Here is a 21,852-nt window from a genome sequence, read left to right as displayed (position 1 = left end):
AGTACTATGTAAAAACCTGCATCCCACTCATACAATTATGTTTATGAACATTTTAAGGAGGGTCAAAAATGTTTTTAGTGGAAACCTCGAAGGTCAACTAGTCAGAGTATTATAAATCCAAATTCTGCTTAACTCACAAAAATAGTGAACAATATGACAACCTTGTATCAAACCACAGCACTCCCTATGCTCACTTAAGTTAGAGACCAGGCAGACATTAGCCTTATATACCAAATGACTCGGATACGTTTTCAAAGACTTCACATTTGGCTTATAAGCTGCCATAATTATCAGTCTCAATAAATTTTGTTTTTGCATTCCATTCCACGTGAGTCGCTTTAATTTGTAAGTTCACTGTTTGCAGGAAGACCGTTTAATTCTCCACAAAGAATAAATCCGTGCAACACACAGGTCAAAATCTAGCTAAAATAAACTTCAATCCTTTCATGTTGGACTAATGTCCTCCCACATTTGATATATCTCCCAAGAAGCCTGTTGGAATCATGATAAAGAGTTTAGCCTCTCGAGTTGCAGTGACTGTAATGACAACAAACATTGTAGGAGCAAAATAATGAGTTGCACTGACTTTAGACAATGCACAAGCACAAGCCCACTTGAATTGAGCCAAACATTTTATTACATTAGAATTATGAACAGAAAATCAGAAATGGTCAAACCGTCAAACTATTTCAAAGAGGCTTTATCAAAATTTTGAGGACTTGTGTCATTCCAAATGCTTGAGCTGCCAAGCAATAGCTTTTATTAATATCTCGAATACCACTATGCCTTGGTCCATGCATAGGCCACGAAAAAAAAGCACAAGTGACAGAACAATCTGCTACTGAAGTCATATCATAAATACCATAATAAAACAGCCAGAAATTGGCCATGAAGCTACCAAACTCTAAATCCATTTGGCTATTGAGTAATAAAGCAAAAGATGGCCCATTTGTCTAGAATTATTAAGATCACATGCCTTGGTATCATTAATATGAGTAGGTGATCCATTAAACTCTGAAATGTAGCAAGGTAATTGTGCAACTGACCAATAAAAAGTAAGAACACAGGTATATGAACAAAAAAAAAAACATTAGAAAATGAAGCTCTGCTTGATCAAAAACAACCTCGGTATGTCTTGTTTGGTTTACTAAGTCAGAAATAACCTTCCATAGATTGTCCATAAATTTATCATATGTCTGATGTGTTTTATTTGTTTTGCAACAAAGGAATTGGAAATTATTAGTAAAAATGCATATGTGCCCAAGAATCTTCCCGGGCAAAACAAACAGCACCAGCAAGTTTTTGATTCATGAGCGAGATAAACATGACCAGCAAACTGACATTCAGAGCAAGTTTCTGAATCACGATGAAGCCCCCAAATCAGAGGCCTGTGAAGTACATATATCGACTCCAAGTGTCTTCTTTAAGCAGATAAATGAGAACAAATATATCAACAAATCAGAGGCTGGCTAACACCAACAAACGCCATCCTCCATCATCTTGACAGCATTATTTTTCATCGAATAGCATTGGTATAGACAAAATAAAAAGTATGAACACTTAAAATAGATAAGATTGAATAATAAACAACACAACAAAGGTTTAAAATTATAAGTAAATTTTTGTTCATACAATTCATTCAATGTGGCCATAACTTGCGTCACTCTAATCACTTGTAGCATTACAGAGTCATTCAAATACATATGCTAATAAAAAAAAAGTTGGAAACAAACATTAGAAGAGACACGGTGAGGAGAAGAACAGTCAGATGCTTGTTGTGCTGTGCCGTTTTGTTTTGCGGTGTTGAGTGTGTTGTGCCTTTAGGATTAATTGGGTTGAGCTTTATTGGTGGTTGGGGTATGAGGGTTTTCAATTTTTTATTTTAGTTGTAAGCCAGTTTGCATGTTTGCGGGCTGACCTCACGGTCTAAACCTGTACAACTCACGACATAACCATGGATACTTAAAAAAAATTTGGTCTTTGGTCGGTGCGGACTGCTGACCCGTGAGCCGATCCATAACCCTAAGCTTGTTTACCACCCCTAATTACAATATGTCTTAAGGTGCGTTTGATTTGTTAAAAGATGAGGGACTGAACAACACAAAAATATTTGTTCAATGACTAATGAATAATACAAAATAAAGAATGATAGATTAAATAAATAACCGAAAACTTTAACTCACTAAACTCTAATACAATTTTTTTTGTTCAGTGTCAAATAAAAGTAAAAATATAATATTATCTATATTTTTTGACTTTTTATGATCCCACACAACTTTTTTTCTTTTTCCATATGTGCCTCATTCTCTAAACCTTCCTCTCCAAATGTTGTACCTTGATCGTAGTTGAAGACTGTTGTTTCCTTTTTGCTCATTATTTCTTTATTTTCATTGTTAATTTATTATTCAAATGTTCTTATCGTCATCTTCCTTCTTCTTGTTATGCTTTTTTTTCTTTTGGCCAACTCGAAAGAGGGCGCGTCGCGCCGTTGTGTCATCCTCACCATCGTTGTGACCCTATGACATCCTTGTGCCATCAGACCCTGCACCTGGTGGTGTTAGGGGTCACGCATCCTCCATGGAGGTGTCTCTCATTTGTTGTGCCATCAAGTGCGGTTAATGTACCTAGGATTTTATAATAAAATTTACATTATTTTGTCTAATACAAGAGTCGTTGTTTTTCGGCCGACAATTTGCAATGTTTTTATTTTTTACCAACATCGGCCGATCATATTTTTTGTATGATTGAGGAAGTTTTCTTGTTCGATGTCGCCCAAAAAGTTTACCATCGAGGTCGCCTATGGTATTTTGTGTGAATTCAACCGACGTTGTGCTTCGGCCGATATTGGTCTGTGCTAATTGAATAGGCATAGAAAAATATAACCGACCTGTGCGGCAAACAAAAAAATTCATGACAAACCTGAATCGAAAAAAATTCTAGCCGACATCAATCAAGAAAGATTACCGGTCGAGGTCAACCTTGAACAAACCTCACCGAAAATCTTGGCGCAAGAATGGTTGTTTTTCGGCCGACACTGTCCAACATTATTTTTTGTACGATCGAGGAAGTCATATCTTGTTCGATGTCGCTCAAAAGTTGTACCATCGGAGGGTCGGCTATGGTGTTTCGTGCGAACTCAACTGACGTGGTAGTTAAGCCGACATTGGCCTGCGCTAATTGAATCGGCAAAGAAAAATTTAGCCCACCTCAGCGGCAGAAAAAAATCCTTGGCAAACATTGATAAATACATCAAACAAGATAGAACACAAAATTATTTATATTGTACATGAACCACCAAACATCGTATAATACAAAAAATTAGCCTGTAATTTAGTTATTTGTCCCATGTTATTTTATTTATCTTGTTTTTTTAGCAAATCAAAGAGCACGATAAAGTATGTATTTTTTGTATTTTTTTTATAGGAGGGAGTGGTATTTAAACCTAATTTAAATAATATAATTGGAAATAATCTATGTTTCTGAGTCCGTACATACATATGGCTTGAAAATATCATACTTGAGCTTAGCTGGGAGTCTACTCCAGTCCACTCCACTACGACCAACATTACCAAATCGCCATGGCAACAACACTCACATCTTCCGTTATCCATTCTCACGCACTCCCACGCGCGCCATGCTGCTTCTTCCTCCGCTTTCGCTTTCCCTTCACTTTCACATTCTCCCCTTCCAATTTCCCCGCCAAATCTTCTTCGCGCCTCGCCATCATCTCCGCTTCTTCATCCACCGCCGAGCACAACCACCCCAACTCCTCCTCCTCCTCTCAAGACCTCGCCGTCCTTCTCGAAGTCCAGGGGTGATTCTCCGATTCATCGCTCCAACAACCTCCTCTCACACTGTGTTCCACGATTTTGCTCATATGCTTTTTCTTTATTGATCGCCAAATGTTAATTATTAGTTTTTGTTAGCGGGAGGATTCGAATCCGTGACCTCTCTTTCCTTTCTTTCTCCCTTCACTACTAAACCTATCTTATATCTCCTCTGTGTTCATATGCTGCTTCTCACACTCTTAACTTAGGGCCTCTTTGGATGCATTCTTCTAAAACCACTTCTAAGAGAAAAAATATGAAGAGAAAAAGGAAATGAGTTTCTCCATAAGTTAATTTGTAGAAGCTCTTTCCTATAGCTTCTCTAAAAGATGAGAGAAGATTAACTAATGGAGAAGCTCATTTTCTTTTCTTCTTCTTATTTTCTTCTCTTAGAAGCACTTCCAGAGAGACTTACCCAAACAGGTCCTTAAAACTTAAAACTTTGTTGTGTTGTTTTAGGGTTCTTATGGACTCGCACCGCGTTGGAAATCGCCTCGCCTTCAATAAAGGTATGAACGGTTCTGCATCCGTCGTTTTTCTGTTTGTGAATTCTGTGTAATGCGGTGTAATTTTACTTCCTGTGTCCGCAGCGTTTGAGAAGCTTGGACTCGATTGCGCCAACTGGACTGAACCTGTCTATTCCGATCTTTCAAAGTGTGTTTGTTTTTTTGTTTTTTTGTTAGATTAAATTAAAATGTTCTCTTGATTATGCGTGTATGTATGTTCGTATGTGTGATTGAATTTAACTTGCCAAATTTGCCTTTGGGTTCGAGTAAATCAATGCGTTGAAATTCTTTTTGAAATCTCTTTTGGTCGTTACATGTTTGAGTGTTTTTACTATTTACAGTGCTGCAAGTTAATTTCAGTGAATGTCCACGTTTCTTATAAACTGTTTTCTAATGACTTTCCAGGAGAAGTGCTGGAGATGAGGAAAAGATGGTGTTTCTGTATTTTAATCGTGTAAGCTGTTCGTCTTTTGTCTGTGGTAGGAATTTTTTTAAAGAAAGGGGTAAGGTTAGTGGTAACATTATTTATTTAAGCCAAATTCTGTTGTCATTGTCTCTACTAAGCAGATTGGGTGGCCTTCTTCGTTACCCACAAATGAGCAGGGACTGTTTGCAAAAAGAGTTTTGCAGCAAAAGGTTTTATCCTTACACTTAATCTTGCTGAATGGTATATACTGCTGTTAATTAGTGTCTTTTTTTTCCCTATGCAATTCAACAAATATGACAAATCTTATCAGTCTCTTAATCTCTTCAAGAACTTGTAAACTTTCCTTTTGGCTCCTTACTCGATCTCTTATATCCAAGAAATGTTTGCTGTTTATATTCAGAAGCTCCTGCCTACTAGCCAATTTGGATAGCTTATTTTGGAACCAAAAAAACTTTTGATCAAAAGATTAATGAGAGATTTTAACCTTAAAAAAAAAAACTGTTTTCCCAATATAATTTATTCCTAAACATTCTATAGTTTTTCTCTGAATAGGATTGCTTTATCTTGTGTCTATGTGGTTTTGAGTCCATGGATGCTTTGAATGAGAATTATCAGATCCAGAGGATTATATGCTACTTTTATGTTATTTTTTAGATTTACGAGAATAACTTGCCCTCAGTTCTTTTATTCCAAAAACAAATTCAAAAAGAAAGTATAGATGGGAAAAAATTTCCAATTGGAGGCAGGATATCTAATGGTTTGGAAAAACATGCCACTTTGATATTTAAGTCCTAAAGAATTAGATTCTATACTATACCCTAGTAAGCTAAAAATCCTTCCCCAAATGATTTTTCAATTACTCGTTGAGAAGATGATGAGAATTTTGTAAAGAATCATATTCAACTCTTTATCATATATTGGCAGGAAAAGGCATTAGAAGAGTTTGTGATGTCAAAAAGTCTACCTTTACGACCTGGTCTTGAACAGTGAGTTATCTCATCTATGTATTTTATTTATGGGGAGCTATATTTTTTGGTACAGTTAGGAGAACAAGATGTGCATTAGTTAAGGAGAGCAATCTCTTTAAACTTAAATACTTCTATTAAGTTATCATACCTAGGAATTCTTTCACACTGTAGGTCTGAGACTCTGAGTCACTTGGTCATTCTAGTAGATTTTTACGGTAGATTTAATTTTGACACTATTGGTTTTTCATTGTTCTCTTGTCAATATAGCAATTTTTTTCTTTATGATTTAAACATTAACAGGGTTCAGGGAGTATTTTATTAATTGAAAGATTTGTTCAAGGCCCAAGAATAAATAAGGATAATTTTTGTCTAGGTGTTTACCTGTAGAATTTAATTTGGTATCCACTGATTAGAAGTAATTTTGGTTTACAAAAGTCCCATTTTAAAATGTTTTTCCTTGTTTTCATTGCCTCTTTTATTGAGCTGTACTCTGATTGCCTATATTATAATTCTCTTAAAGGTTCAAGTGTTACCAGGATATTTCATAAATTTAGGGACTTGGATGCTTATAGAACTTTAATTTGTTTACACTTTACATTCCATGATTCCTTAACATATATAGTAATGTCTCCATTGACAGGTTTATTGATGATGCATATAATGAAGGAATTCCAGTGGTAATATTAACGGCCTACAGTAAAAGTGGTGATAATATTGCCAGGTAATTTTATTTAGCTCCAAAATTTTGCAATGGTACTAAGTAGGTTAATATTATGATTATTGATGGAATACGATTTTGTGGTCTAGAGATGTTCTTGATCACTCAGAAGCTTAGCTTGCTGATTTGCAAATGCATATTGGTTATGGCCTAAGGCATGTAATTAGTACACCTTTCCATTCAATCGGTGTATTCTCTCTCTCTCTCTCCCCCTCTCTGTCTTTCAGTTTTTCCTTATAGAATTATAGATAATAATTGTTGTATTTGAGGAATGAACTAAGTCCAATGAAGTTGCATGATATGACTGCAAATTCAGATGTGAATAATAGCATTCTGTTTTGATATTGTTAGTATTCTTTTAGCTATATCTATATAAAAATTTCAATATTTGAGGGGCCATGTGGTTCACAATCTACTAGCTCAATCCTTTCTCTTTGCTTGTGTAACTTCCACTTTTTTATTCCCTGGATAATGTGAGCACACTAATATTTCTCCCTTTTGCCTTGTGCTTATTAAACTTTTAGGTCCATAATGGAAAAGCTTGGTGACGATCGAAGCATAAAGGTCATTATTGTAGGGAATAAGGAGGTTGAGCAAAGTTTATATGGACAACTAGTCTCGGGAAAGGTAATTGCTTCTGGTTTGGATGAAGAGCTTGCCAAGGAAGCCAAAAGAGCTGGTATATACTTGAGTCGTTGATTATGTGCCCCCCATGCAAGCATTTTCAGTGCACAATGTTCTTTGCTAAGGGGCTTTCCACTTCTGCCATTTTTGCCAGTTTCTGCTGAAAAACAAAGGTTAGCAAAGGAGGTAGCATCCATGCTAAAATTGAGTGTTGAGATTGATACCGGCTCATCTGAAAGGTTAGTTTATTTGTCTCCAGTAATTTTCACCAAAACTAAAATAAAATATCTTGGTCCTTTTGTATCATTTTTGTTTGCACCATTAGGGTCTTAGGGATCCATACACATAGGATAAAGAAACTTGAAAACGTGTATGACTCAGCTTTGTAGTTGTTAAGGATACAAAGGATGATGTATGATGTATGTTTGGAGAGGGGAAGGGAAGGCAAGAAATCAAAGGAAAAAGTGTGAGAAGGGATGGGAAGAAAATTGGGTGTTAAAGCAATGTTTTTTGTTTTTATTTGGACATTTTAAATCATTCAAAATTGGGGGAACCACCCAACAAGAGGGAGATTTGCCCAAAACCTTCCCTTCCCCTCCTTAAGGTGCCTAGTTTCCTAAAACCTAGACTTGTAGAGAAAGGAAAAGTGCATGCTTATGTTATGTAAAACTTCAAATGAATTTAAAGTTTAAACTACTTCCAATTACATGAACAGATCTTCCACCAGAAGACAGGTTTTCTCTATTAGCAAAATTTTTGAATTAGAGTCAAAATAAAGTTTTATATCTAAATTGTAGACATTTAGGGCTAACCATTATACAAAAGTTGAATAAGAGTTAAAATTAATTTTTTATATATTTTAAAAATATTGTACATTATTCCTTTTTCAAATTCTAACAATTATTTAAAAATTATCTTTAATATTCCTTTTGGACTTTAAAAGCTGGGCGAAAAGCTACCTAAAGACATTGAAACTGAAATGAGCTGATGATCACAAATTATCATTTGATACCATAATCTTAGCAATGTCCAATTAATGAATGGTTTGGATTTTAATTGCATAGTTAGATAATGTCAATTTTCATTCATTTGTTGATTGTCTGTCCAGTCTAGCTAAGATTGTGGCTGCACTACGTGCCGGAGCTGAATATGCGGGTATACCCGTCTGCAACTGTGTCCTTGTTGCAGGAAGCCAATCTGGCGTAGCTGGAGCTACACAGGTGGGCATGCCATGTGTTGTTTTACGAAGCAGGTGACTTCATTTGCTCTTGGAAGTTCAACAAAACATGTAATGGATGAGTTCACACAATTGCACTATTGCATGCCTTCATAGGAAGTTCCTTACTATCAATAGAATTTTGATTGTTTTTAAGTTGGTGTATTCTAGAATTGTTTCTTATTTTTAATTAATTGTTTCCTGCAGTATTCACCAAAAAAAAAATTGTTTCCTGCAGTTTGACATCTAGAGCCGAGTTTCCATTGGCAAACGCTACAATGGATGGATTTGGAGGTGTGGATCTAACAATTTCAAAATTACGCAATCTACTCCCCAAGAACAGCCAAAGGACTGAATGGTAATTTTCTTAGCTTCACTTCCATTTTTTTTCTGGAGAAAATGTTGGTATACATGAATAGAAGTTGTGATGATGCTAGAAAGTGTTCCATACTAATTTTCCTGCGCAGAGTTCTATATCAATTAGCTTTCCCAAGAAATTAGCAATAAACACAACATAATCACATTTGCTCTGGATTTCAAGCTTTTTTGCGGGCATGCAAAGGGAGTTTAAAATAGGTAACTTCAGATAAAATGTTTTCTGGTATGATAATTCCATCATTTCATGTTACAATTCTGCAAATATATCAATTGAAAAAATACACTGATACTTGTGGTTTCTGCTTTCCTAATTGCATGATCTGTCGTTGCTCTTCCAGCAGTGAGGAAAGATTATTCTTGTTAGGGATTGGCTGTGGGGAATCCTCTTACTACAGTTGCTGGGTAAATATAACTGTAATGTGTCTGATGTTATATTTTTATCTATAATGGAACTGAGATCAATCTTTCTTGCAAAGTGTAGTTACAAGATGATAATGTTTTTCTTTTCTTAAACTGAAAGATGAGTTAGAAATGTCTCGTGGGGTGGGAGTGGGACTGTTTCAGGAGTCTGAGTATATATATGTTTGGTAATTGACTTCTGTAACGGAGTTTGAATCCGTTGTGTATTTGGGTACCATATCCCAAAGGACTGAATCTACGTCAAATTGAAAGTCTTTTGTTTGGACTTGAAAACGTAAGGAGAAAACGTAAATTCAGAGTAAGCATGTTTCATATGCATCTATTTAATTATATAAATTAAAATCACTATTATAATTTTCAATATATTAAATTAGTACAACATAAAATTAAACATAATAGTTAAAACAATAATATTTTAAAGATAGTATTATAATTTGTTAAAATTTAAAATGAAATTCAATTTGAATTTGAAGATAACATTGATAATAACATTTAATTTATTTTATTTTAAAAAAATAGTAATTATTATATTTTAAAGTAAAATGTGCTTTAATATTTAAATTTAAACATTTGTGAAATTTTATAAAGATTAACTTTACTCTCAAAAGTCGGTATATAAAAGAATAAAAAGTGAGTTAATTGAGATATTAGTAGAGGGTTAATTTCGATTACAAAGTGAATACTTAAATTTATAATATAAAAGTAGAATTATACAAGTGATTAAGGTAGGTGAAGGATCAAATAGAAGTGAAAATTTCCAATACAAAGAAAGATTGTAATAAACTTTAAAAATATGTCTAACTAGTTAAATTTCTTTCATAAAATACTTTCGTCTGCTTATTCGGAGAAAAGCAAATGTGATTGTGGGAAAATAGTGGTCTTTTGTTACGTAAATTAACTTTCAGCAACGATGATCGCCAATTTCATATGATCATAAACCTATGATAAGATTATCAAAAGCATCTTCAGCAACAATGGTCGTCAATTTCATGTGATCATAAAGCGATGATTAAGATTATCAAAGCATTTTTTTAAAGTTGCTAGCATTTAAAGGAAAACTAGTTTATAATAATATTGTTATTCCGTCACTATTGGGACTGAGATATGTTCTGTAGTTATAGAACCCAAATAGGGGTCCTTCATATACTCAGATAATTTACACGTTACAGTAAAGAATAAAAGTAAAAAATAGATAGGTAGTAATAATACAAAACTGATCTGGGATATCACCCTAACTGGTGCATGTCTATTCTTGATGCCAACCGTCTTCAAATCAAATTGTCGTGAATTTTGTCATGAAAATTCAGCTTCGGGAGCATTTGTTCTTCGTCTATGAGACAAGTTTGCTGTTGAGTATTCGTTATCATCAACAGACGACCCAACACTTGATACATTGGAAATTGAGTTTGATACTGAATCAGGTTTGTGCACATGATTTCTGAAGATCTGTGTCTGAGAAGTTGACCCTTGTGATTCTTGAGGGGTTTGATTCCCCTGAGCTTCTTCAGCAAGACGTTTAATAAGGTTCATAACTGTGGGAAGAAACTTTGATGAAATGGATAGTAGTCCAGGCAGCTGCAAACAGTATTATCCATAACGTTAACAAAATTCAGACAATGTCAACCTAGAACGATAAGAAATTTTGAACTAGTAAATCCTACTCATTAAATGTATATTTAGTTAATAGCAGAAATTTCGCGTTGTAGAATGTTGTGTAATTTAAAAAAGAAAATGTCAATGGACCTAATTAGTGTGTATGTGTGCACATAGCATGATTGTAAGAGTCATTCACTTGGGCAGAAAAACCATCACAGAATCTTTACAATCCAACTGCTGCGGAAAGGTATAAGTCCAGTCATACTCACAGTGCCATGTCGAAACTCTCCAGCTATGTCCATTTGTACCCAGATTGCCTTTCCGAGTAGATAGGCAACAAATATAAACATCAGGTAGAGAGGATTTCTGTTTCACATGTAAGTCAGCAAATGTAATTATTAAACTACTGGAAAAAGGGTCCAATGAAACAGAATGATGAAAATAATAAATAATTCAAAGTTAAAAGATTTTAGAAAGTGATATGTACTTTAGTAGCATCATAAATTCATTAAAACCAAGTATGACCATTGCCATTATTGCCCATGGAGGAGGTAACCAATTGTTACTCCGCTTGTAGGCCTCCTGAATCCACGCCAAAAAAGAAAGAAAAAAAAAATAGTACCTATGTTAGTATACCTGCAGTTAGATAAGTGTCAAGGCAAAGATAAAGGACAAGAATGACATTTTCATAGTCTGCAGCTAGATAAAACAAAAGGACCAAAAAAAAGACAGCAAAAATCCTGGAGTAAACACCATTCTCATAAATCCCTGCATGAAATACTCTCACCAAACTGGTTTTATCATGGAAATGGAGCAACTGAAGCATGACAAAACCAGGCAACAACAAATGGGTGCAGAGAGGTTGTCAAAGTAAAGGTTAAGGCATGCATATGGTTATTAATTATTATATCTCAAACATATACTGCAGAGAAGTTGCCTAAAAATGCTCTAAAACTCAATAACAGGAAAACAGAATAAGTAGACAGGAATATAGTATCATATAATAGCATATGATATAATATAATATAATATGTTATTATATGATTTGATTTGATTTTACCTGAGCCGAAATAGCTTGAGTAACTGTATACTCAGTTTCTCCCTGAAATTGTCTCCACAAAGCCTTGCACTGCACTGGAGTGATAAGCACGTCTTCTGGGGAAACCTACATTTTATATCGATTATCAAATATAATATTTTTTACAACATTAACAGAGCAAGTCAGGAACCACAAATATCACTATATACTACCTCCTCCCATGTGCTTGAAGCCAATGGATCTACAGAAGCTTCCCTAGTTAGATATTGTGAAGATGTTGCAGCACTAGTTTTATCTATGAGAGATGAATGAAGTGCACTTTCAATGCGATCAGGCTTCTCATCCAACCGTATAGCAGCCATATCTGATAGAAGCTTCAGCGACTGATACATGGCAGCAGAAGTTATTTTACATGGTGCTAAAAAAGGAGAAATTTCCAATATAATTTTATCTATAAACAAGCTAAAATTTTATCATTGAACTTGCTATCAATTACCGCAGAGCGAGCATCCCTTGTAATAGCTCTAATATCTTCCTTCCCAGTCCAAACTCTAGGTAGTGAATCATTATCATGATTGAACACTGTAGAGAACCTGAAGAATATTACAGAAAGGCAGAAATCAGTAAGCCACCAAAACTAATCCAAAAACTGAACATCTATCTGGAATAGTTCATTTTCTTTCATCGTAGCGGAATAAAAATGTACAAATACAGTAGAGTGCATCCTCCGAAACAAAAACAATGGAAACAACAACCAAGCATTTTCCAGACAGGGTTGGCAAACTTGGAACAGACAATGTCAAAATGTTCTATCACAAATCATGTTTAGAAACTATTGACCATTAAATCTTTAATGGTTTCGCCAATAGTTTGTGACAGTCTCAGTCTCCCTTTACCTCAAGCAATTGAGCTACATTCCATCTGATTTACTCTGCTTATTGCAGCTTCTACAAGTCATCATCACATATGTCCCAAACCACCTACAGTTAGTTTCTACCATTTCTCAACCATAGGTACTACCCCAACTTTTTCTATAATATATTCATTATCAATCCTATCTTATTTAAATATGTCCACTAATCCAACATAACACTCTCATCTCTACTACATTGAGTTTATTCTCTTGTTGGCTTTTTGCCGCCCAACATTCAGTTCCATATATGATAGAACATCACAGGTCATATAGTTGTGCAATAAAATTTTCCTTTAAGCTTGAGTGATACCTTTTTGTCACAATTTCAAATATAACATCCCACTTGAATCCTATGGAAACAGCCAAACGCAACAATAATAACCAAGCCTTACACAACTGGTGGGATAAATTACATGAATCAAAACCAAAATCCCAGTAAAGCCATTGAAAGAAAGGTCTTGTTTTAATGGTTTCTCCTAATGCTTTCTTATGTCTTTCGCTACTTTTAATCAGACGAATTGCAAAATTTCTGTCTCTCTGCATGTCTAATGAGGGAACACTTCCTATGTATACAAGCCGAACATAATAAAATGCTGAAACAACTCTGATATGACTGTACCAGACAGAAACTTCTGTATTAAAATCTGGCACTGGCATTCTACCCTAACCAAAGACATCAATGAATAAAAAAAAAAACAGTATCATGTTCATGTCTTGTTTCAATCCATACAACTCCCGAGCTCCAAAACATCAATATTCAATTGTCAATAGTCAATCAACTTTTCAACACATTTTACAATTCAAACCCAAATTTCACCAAATAAATGACGAGATATCTTTAAATGCAGTTACCTATCTTTCATGCGTATCAGAATCTTTCCAGCTTCATCTCTTGCTTTATTTTCCACCACTTTTCTTGCATAGTCCCTTAAGCTTTGTTGCATTCTTCCAACTGTTTCTTCATCCAGCTCAAAACCAGCAACAGAAGCAGAAAATTCTGATACAGCAGTTTCAGTCTCACGTTTAAGTAGTTCTCTTATTGAAAGCCAGGTGTCCTTTCCACCTGCTTCAAAGAGAGACTCCACAGGCTCCGCCAATGCCTTGGCCAATTTTTTCTGCATAAGATACTTTTATTTTAGTGTCTGATAGACATAGCAGGCATTAAGAAAACATAACCCAGCTCAACCAATTAATCACTTGTGTAGCAACGACAATACTACCTCAAAATTAGTTGTTATCTCCAATAGTTTTGCACTGCACACAGATGAAGTATGTGAATCAATATCACGATGAAGTTTGTCTCGCACTTTTGAAGCACCCCAATTAGCTTGTCTTATAGCAGCATCTGGAAAATGTGAATATTATTAAACAATCAACAAATAGGAATGGGAGTTTAGTGATTCTAAAAAACATTTACATGATGACAAAACAGAAATAGTGATTCCATCAAATACGAGAGAACATGTGATTCTAAAGCAAGTAAATAGAAACTGCTGAATGTAAAGGGACATAAAAAGAGAAAATAGAGAGAAAGGGAGATAGGATGGAATTGCTTAAGTGAAATTGATTATGCTGTATCTAGGTTATGCAAAACATCTATATATAGACTCTTAATAGACTAAATGGGGACTATATCCTAGGCAATGAGTGAGTCGGTTCTACTTTCTAAATACTAATTCCTATGAAAAACTAAATGCATTTAACACATGTTTTACTCGAACTGCACATTATTCTAACACTTCCCCACAAGTTAAAGCTTACAAAACTTTAAACTAGTTATAAGTTAAAGCTTACTAAACTTTAAACTAGTCATAAATAAACACTTTTTTAAAATATTATAGGATCAACCAAACTTGGTTGAAAAGGCGATATAGGGTTTGATTAGACTAAAACAGGACAACTAAATAAAGTAATTGGAGATTAACAAAGCTGGAGATTGACAGAGTCATTTGAAATTCACCAGAGGTGACAACTCACAAGAAGATTTAACCGGAAAGATTTCCAGAAAGTTGCTAGAAGGTGATTAAAAAGTTATCCATAAAGGCCATTGGCAATTGAAGGTTGCCCAAAGTTTGCCAGCAAGTTGCTGGAAGTTCATCAGAAAAGTTTGCCAGTGGATGATACCACTCTGATACCATGTTTAGACTACGAAACATTGAATTGATATTAATTGAGCATTTGAGCTACATTGCAATGTAATTATGTCACGTTAATAAAATCTAGAACACAAACCCTTATTTATACTAATCATAACCCTAACTAAATAAGTAAACAAATCATGAGATATCAGGGTCAATGTAATCTATCTTTCACTACTAATTCAAACACACAAATAGGATAAATCAAGAGACTCATAGCACTATGCATCCTTTGAGGGCTGAGGCACTCATTTTTCTTCTTATAAATCAACTTAAGTCATATTTTAAATATGCTCTTGACAAATGTTTGTGAGATCAGCCAAACTCAATAAATTCTCTCCATTAATTTCACAAACACACAGCACCATAGCAATATGTAAAATATCAGAAGCACTATTTTATTTTCCCCTTGATCTTCACCATATAAAGTCCCCCTTATATTTGTTAAAACTATGGACTGAAAGTAAGATTGTGTATTATGTTCAATAAAAAAAAAAAAAACTTCGTACCCCATTGTCCAGAGGCTCTTCGCTATGCGAAGGTATGGGGGAGGGATATTGTACGCAGCCTTACCCTTGCATATGCAAAGAGGCTGTTTCCGGATTCGAACCCATGACCAACAAGTCACCAAGGCACAACTTTACCGCTGCACCAGGGCTCGCCCTCTAAATTAATTTTAACTCTTATTCAACTTTTGTATAATGGTTAGCCCTAAATGTCTACAATTTAGATATAAAACTTTATTTTGACTCTAATTCAAAAATTTTGCTAATAGAGAAAACCTGTCTTCTGGTGGAAGATCTGTTCATGTAATTGGAAGTAGTTTAAACTTTAAATTCATTTGAAGTTTTACATAACATAAGCATGCACTTTTCCTTTCTCTACAAGTCTAGGTTTTAGGAAACTAGGCACCTTAAGGAGGGGAAGGGAAGGTTTTGGGCAAATCTCCCTCTTCTCATAAATTTTCTTCACTTTAAATATCTACATCCATGTAAGTCTTAAGTGGGAATGTAAAACAATCAAGGCAGGAATGACAGGATGGCACCTAATATAAATTCATAAAGTAAATGGAAACTCAAGCTAACATCAGCATTGGCACCCCAATTGTGAAGTAATTCTCAAACATGCATATAAAGTTACAACAGACAGTTACATGCTACGAAGAAGAATCATATCAGATTATTACCAGCAGATGCTTTGTCAAACTCAAGCATAGTAGACTGAGTCCAAGTGCGAACAGATGAAGCAAACCCTTCTCCATTGTTTAGTGATTGTTCCAGCTTAGTCTTAAAATCATCTAGAGCTTTAGAGCGTATATGCCCTAGCAATGTTGTATAAGCAGGGTACACAAGCTGAAATGTTGACACCAAGAAAGAATATAATTACAAGAATTTTATGTACATACACACACACACACTCTCTCTCTCTCTCTTTAGAAGTCCTTATCAGCAATACTTCAGTACTACAGTCCTTGGTGTTTTTTGGCTATTTATATTTTCTGATAATTAAGCAAGTACACTTGAACAGAATATTTCTGCATTATTTGATAGACTCATGGAAAATTACTGTACAGAATCAGTGCAGAGCAGTATGAATAAAAATTATAGAGAGTGGATAATATTGTAGCTTAACAACGGAATGATGGATCAATTATTAGGGTAAACAATATTGAATATTTGTAGAGTATATTGATACAAATGCGGTAGGATAATGTTTTAAGAATCCGATATCCATTTGCTAGGTTGCTAAACTAGCTAAATGAAGTTTGACAACTGCACTTGGATAGGTTGCAAGGTTTTTCAAAGAGTGAGTCCAGAATTGTCAGTGCATACTATTTGGTTGGAGCAGAAGATCCAAATTTTCAAGGGCAACCATTTGCCCCAACATTGTCTATAGGGAAGGATTTGGTTTAGAGCCTTAGTTTTGTGCTCTGCTAAAAGCTTGTTTTCAGGTAGTCATATACTCATATTTCTGATATGCAAAGAATGCAAAATATAGTTGCATTTTCAAGCCTCTTTGGCTCAGTCTTCAATATTGTATTTCTAAGGAATTCTATCCACCCAGCTGTACTTTACTTCCCCTCCCAAAAAAAAAAACACAAAACGGACTTCTTTCGGTTTGCTTGAGGTTTTCAGGGAGGATTAAGTTTATTACAACAGCCCATGTCTGCTCTATAAAAATTCAAAATAAAATCATAAAAGGCAGGCAGCAGCCTTACATCCAAAGCCTTTGATTCCAATTGCTTTTGTTTTGCATTTCTCACAGCTTCATCAAAGAAGATTGCCTCCTCATCATATCTGTTGAAAGCAGATATTATCAGCATATAAAGAGAAAGATTGTCATAAAAAATCTTAACAGTTAATAATATTCTGTTTCAACAAACTTATGTCACGAAAACTCTGAATAGGAAAAAGAAGTTTAGCAAAGCAATGAAGACCTCCCCGTGTAAACCAAAAATAAAAAATGCATCCTAATTTAATTCGAAAAATCATTATACTTCTTCAACCATTCAAACATATACAGGAATTATAGGGACAAGAAAAAGGTTGACTTAACTCAAATTAATCAGCAAATCAAGTAGTTTACTGAACATATATTTTTCTTCAACTTAAGTAAAAGTTCACCAGCATCTGGAACTTACTGTGAAAGGCAGGCATCAATAATTGAGCTCAGCTTTTCCCCAAAACCTCGTACTGGACCCAATTCAATAGCTTCCTCCAATTCCAACCAACCCTAAGCCAAATTCATTCATGTGATGATTGATTCTAAAAATAACTGAAGCAACTCACAATAGAGAAGAAATGATGAGCACCTTGTCAGAGCGTAGTTGGTTAAGTTTTTCATTAGCAATCTCTTCACAACGCACTGTTGCAACCATTACCTGTTAAATAAAATGGAAAAATGATAAGAAAACCAAAACATTGTTACATCCCATCCCAAAAATAAGCTAATAGGGAACCTTATGAGCTGGAAGATCAAGATCCTTGTTTTCCCGTATGACTTTCCATATTTGCTGTGCACTAATAGAAAAGGCAGAAGCAGGCACAACACCACGCCGATCACCAGCCAGACCTCCAGGTGCTATAGAATGGAAGAAACGTTGCCGTAATTGAGCAACCTGTATAAATAAGTGCAAAACTATGATCCACAACATATCTGCGATAAGGAAAGAACCCTTATGGAAAAGTTAAAATACAAAGGTTTCCAAAATTGCATTATTAGCATAAATACTCATAGGCGGAAAACTACCAACTAGAAGAACCAGATCTGAAAACAATAGAAATTAGAGATCACTCCAGAACAAGGAAAAAGTATCCCAGCACAAACTTCTAAAAGCAATGCACTATCTCATGAATGAGTACCTCCTCTTTGAACTTATCCTCCTTGTCCTCATAGCTTGACAAAGCAGTAACCTCCACCTTCATTTGAAGATTCATTAATCATATATCATAATATACACACATAAACAGTTGGCACATGAAAAGGTGAGATAGATGGCTCTTACATTAAAAAATTCACAAAGAGGAGTATGTTGATGGGCTTCGGGTTTTCGAATGCCATCCCAAATCTGAGGAATTCATATCATGGTAAGAACTAATGATGAAGAAATACAAGAAACCGCAATAAAGAGAAGAAAAAAAACTCAAATTTAATGGGAATCACACCTTCTGAATATCTTCTCTTAGAATAGGCTCCAAATTTTCAAGTGGGGTCTGCATAGACAGGCAGAAACATGATAAAACATTAAATAGCAGGAAATCACAAAAGTGTACGTTCTCAAGAAAGGACCAGGATTCTAGACCTTTGTTTTATCACGTATAACAAAAAGCAATGTCGTTTTCCGGGGACTGAATAGACGCATCATGACCTAGAAATACAAGGATCAAAGTGTGAAAACTCAAATATTGAATACCCAACCAGAGGGTAATCCATGGCTAAAAACTACCTGAAAAACTGTTTTTAAAAGAGGTTTATTTGCTGCTTGTTCTCGACCAATATCATGACACCACCTGTGAATAAAATAAAATCTTCAAAATATTGTCCAAAATGGATTGAATGTTAGCGTAAGTTTAATGTAAGCTCCCATAAACCATGAAACAGTGTTCTTATTATTTTCTGATTAAATCTGATTACTAATTAGACTCCAAAGAAAATATGGAAATAATAAAAAATGAGCAGAATATAAAGAAAGATGATGCAAATCATCTCCTTTTGCACCTCCCGTTACAGAATACATTACATCCCATCCTACACTTATTGACATACAATGCCAGTGATCCTAATTACCAAGTGTTAAGTAGACGATAAACAAGAGTATCTTAAAACATAAGTTACTAGAACTAACAGGCAATACACCAAGTTAGACAGAAAGATTTGCCTTTCCACCTAGACTTCAGCTAAGCAATGTAGTTTCTAGGACTGCACAAAAATGTTGGGTGTGAAGTTGTTAAGAAACTTTAAAATAGCCAAGCATAATGCCTTCAAGTATCACCCCATTCAATCAATTATAAAGCAATAATCTAGACCTAAAAACTTACATGTTTATCAGAACAATATCTGATATTGCCAAAGCAAAAAGAGCACTCTGTTTCTCAAAAGCAGTGTCATCCTGAGAGTTATATTTAAAAAAGAAAAAGAATGCAAGGCAATAGTGAGTTCTAATGTACATACAACAAAGAAAGAGAACAGGTACATTTGTCAGTAAAAATGAAGCTAGAACCTGTTTTAAGGGGCATTAATAGCATACAATTCAAAATTTCAGCTAAAGATATGGTCAGGGCATATTCATATTTATAATAGTGCAATAAAATTTTCATTTATAGACAGAAACAGTAAAGGGAAGCATCTTGCAAGACAATTGAAGGTAGCTTTGAATTTCCAACTAGGTTTGTCAAAAAAGAACCTTTGCCAGTTGGAGGAAAAAGAAACCACAAAAAGGAATTTGTAAGAAAACATCGCAGCAGAACCAAAGTCCAAACTCTCCTAAGATAATTGGAAAATAAGTGCATAGAAGTCTATACTATCATGTGTCAACAGTCAACACCAAGCACATGTTAAGAAATTTTAGTATTTTTTTATACTAGCAGGTCATTCTTATCAGATGCTCTAAAGGGGGATAAAATGACAAACAAATCACCAAACTGGCATGAACTTTACAGGTTTTGTACATAGGCAAGCTAGTTGTGTGAAAAATAACAACAAAAGCCTCATCTCACTAAACGACAGAAAATTAAAAAACTTCCAATTCAGAATTGATTACCTCGCCCCTCTCCCTTCCATCAGTGCCCTCTAAATCCATAGCAATTGTGCTTGGCTCAATCCCAACACACTTGGCTATCCAAATGCCCTTGGTCGTTTGAGATCTGCAACAATATGATACTCAATTACGAGTTCAATAAACTAAACTAAAACATAACAGCCAGCAAGAATGTCAAAAAGACATTCAGTTTTCTCTGCCCCAAACAACAGTCCAATAATTTCAGAACCGAACCTTCCCCTGAAAGCATCCATCTCCCTGAAACTTGTGTGGAAAAGATGATTCATTAACGTGCTCTTCCCTGCTCAAAAGAAAAACACAAAATGTATTAACTCTCACAAGTTCATAAGAGAGAAAAGGAGAATAAAGCTAACGAAAAAACTAACGAAACTGCACTACTCAACTCATAACCAATTAAAACCGTAAAATCAGAAACAGACATAGCAATAACATCTCCAATTATAAGAGTTATTTGTTTATTTTTTTACGCCATCACTCTACAGCGTATTCTCTTTCTCCTAATCCATGAACGCATCACATCTCAACTTCACTTTCAAGTTTCAACACAACTAAACCTAAATCTAATCACTAACTAAACACTCCACTTCAGAGCAAACGTAATCTCATAAAATCGATCTATCCAAGCTCAACAAACACAAAAAAGTCAGACCACAAGTTCGATGGAAGTAAATCAAGCAATCCGAATGAGCAAAAGTGGAAGATCGAAGGAGGAATGAACGCACCGCTACTCTGAGGTCCCATGATTGCGACGACGGCGTAGGAGAGGCCGCAGGAGGCGAGATTGACGGTCCTGATGAAGCTGTCGAGGCCGGCGACGTTGAACTCGCCGTGGCCGTCGATGAGTTGCGTGGCGCAGCAATCGTCGTTAGCCATGGCGAAGAAGCTGAAGTGGAAGTGGAGATCAGAGAGTTGAAGAACTGAGTTTGAATCTCCGATTCGCTTTGGTTTGCTTGGAGTGGAGATTGTTCTTTGATTGTGGTGTGCGCTTGCTACTATGCTGCCACCGGCCTTTGCCGAAAGAAAGAGGGAAAAGGAATGATGAGAAGAAAGAAACACTGTTTGACGTGCGTCCAAGGACACGTGCCACTCGCATCCAATTAAGCCACCCAATCCTTCTCGCTTTTAATTTTCAAATTTAAAATTACAGCAATTAATTATTATTAATAAAAATTTATCACGTTCTCTTATTTGAAAGCTAGTAAAAATATGATTTTGGTATTTGATTTTTTTTGTTTCAGCCTAATTCTCTTTTCTTTTAATTTTGAGATTCAGTCTAATTCTCTAAACTTGATATATGTATAAAAAAGCTTTCTTAAGAAAGGTTGTATTTATTTTATTAATTTCTCCACTGTAAAAATGATTTATCTTCTATCACAAGTAAAACATACATTTAATTAAAAATGTCACATTTTAGGTATTTTAGGTAACTGAAAAAGGTTTTTCCTAAAAGATATTACATATAAGATTTTTTTAAAAAAAACTAACATTATATACTTTTACAATATCGTTATAAATTATCATATTGAATAACAATAACAACAATGATTTAAAGATACTTTTAAAAAAAATGATTTGAGATGTTATCTTTATCATAAATAACACATTTATGATTAAAACATTTTTACAATTTTCTAAATATTATACCCTTACTTTTAATTTTAATTAAAACATTATTTATTAGAGAAAACCGTTATAATTATTTATTAATTATATATAATCAATTACTATTGTTAATAATACTAATCCAATATAACCAAAATCAATTTAGTATTTTATTAAAAAAATATTTAATTATTAATTTGGT

General features: G+C 34.7%; 2 protein-coding genes across 6 annotated transcripts; one reads left to right on the top strand and one right to left on the bottom strand.

The window, feature by feature from the left end:
* Window positions 1-3,494: 3,494 nt before the first annotated feature.
* LOC114367165 (CBBY-like protein) lies at window positions 3,495-9,386 on the top strand. 5 transcript variants are annotated; one of them, XM_028324277.1, is made up of 13 exons: window positions 3,495-3,814; window positions 4,287-4,336; window positions 4,418-4,481; window positions 4,739-4,787; window positions 4,901-4,969; window positions 5,685-5,746; window positions 6,369-6,449; window positions 6,971-7,125; window positions 7,225-7,309; window positions 8,259-8,358; window positions 8,525-8,644; window positions 8,754-8,862; window positions 9,003-9,386. In XM_028324277.1, exons 1-11 carry the CDS (start codon window positions 3,579-3,581, stop codon window positions 8,534-8,536), a joined length of 963 nt encoding a protein of 320 aa, XP_028180078.1. In that variant the 5' UTR covers window positions 3,495-3,578; the 3' UTR covers window positions 8,537-8,644; window positions 8,754-8,862; window positions 9,003-9,386. The 5 variants fall into 5 exon arrangements, with proteins under 5 accessions (XP_028180078.1, XP_028180079.1, XP_028180076.1 ...); XM_028324278.1 differs by having other exon boundaries at window positions 3,496-3,814; window positions 8,259-8,322; XM_028324274.1 differs by having other exon boundaries at window positions 3,499-3,814; window positions 8,179-8,322; window positions 9,006-9,386.
* Window positions 9,387-10,110: 724 nt separating this feature from the next.
* LOC114367164 (protein ROOT HAIR DEFECTIVE 3 homolog 2-like) lies at window positions 10,111-21,121 on the bottom strand. The gene is made up of 22 exons (XM_028324272.1): window positions 20,771-21,121; window positions 20,262-20,328; window positions 20,031-20,133; window positions 19,309-19,379; window positions 18,717-18,780; window positions 18,573-18,638; window positions 18,436-18,483; window positions 18,276-18,338; window positions 18,133-18,189; window positions 17,730-17,888; window positions 17,583-17,651; window positions 17,412-17,503; window positions 16,989-17,067; window positions 15,957-16,122; window positions 13,853-13,977; window positions 13,485-13,747; window positions 12,216-12,312; window positions 11,932-12,102; window positions 11,741-11,845; window positions 11,168-11,262; window positions 10,950-11,046; window positions 10,111-10,659 (listed from the first exon to the last, which is right to left on the bottom strand). The coding sequence occupies exons 1-22, from the start codon at window positions 20,919-20,921 to the stop codon at window positions 10,378-10,380; spliced, it is 2,490 nt and encodes an 829-aa protein (XP_028180073.1). The 5' UTR covers window positions 20,922-21,121; the 3' UTR covers window positions 10,111-10,377.
* Window positions 21,122-21,852: the final 731 nt, after the last annotated feature.

The sequence above is a fragment of the Glycine soja genome, chromosome 9 (assembly GCF_004193775.1).
Source record: "Glycine soja cultivar W05 chromosome 9, ASM419377v2, whole genome shotgun sequence".
Classification (NCBI taxonomy): domain Eukaryota; kingdom Viridiplantae; phylum Streptophyta; class Magnoliopsida; order Fabales; family Fabaceae; genus Glycine; species Glycine soja.
Note: the sequence above shows the minus strand (reverse complement) of the source record. Positions and strands in the feature narration are given on the sequence as shown.

What these genes read in the sequence shown, in the direction of transcription:
- LOC114367165 (XM_028324274.1), top strand. Translation starts at nt 3,579, where the DNA reads ATGGCAACAACACTCACATCTTCCGTTATCCATTCTCACGCACTCCCA. An exon ending in AAAGAGTTTTGCAGCAAAAG is followed by an intron (nt 4,970 to 5,684) that starts GTTTTATCCTTA and finishes ATATATTGGCAG; the next exon opens with GAAAAGGCATTAGAAGAGTT. An exon ending in CAAGGAAGCCAAAAGAGCTG is followed by an intron (nt 7,126 to 7,224) that starts GTATATACTTGA and finishes CATTTTTGCCAG; the next exon opens with TTTCTGCTGAAAAACAAAGG.
- LOC114367164 (XM_028324272.1), bottom strand. Translation starts at nt 20,921, where the DNA reads ATGGCTAACGACGATTGCTGCGCCACGCAACTCATCGACGGCCACGGC. An exon ending in GTTTGACAAAGCATCTGCTG is followed by an intron (nt 13,978 to 15,956) that starts GTAATAATCTGA and finishes CACATTTTCCAG; the next exon opens with ATGCTGCTATAAGACAAGCT. An exon ending in GAATTTATGATGCTACTAAA is followed by an intron (nt 11,047 to 11,167) that starts GTACATATCACT and finishes CATGTGAAACAG; the next exon opens with AAATCCTCTCTACCTGATGT.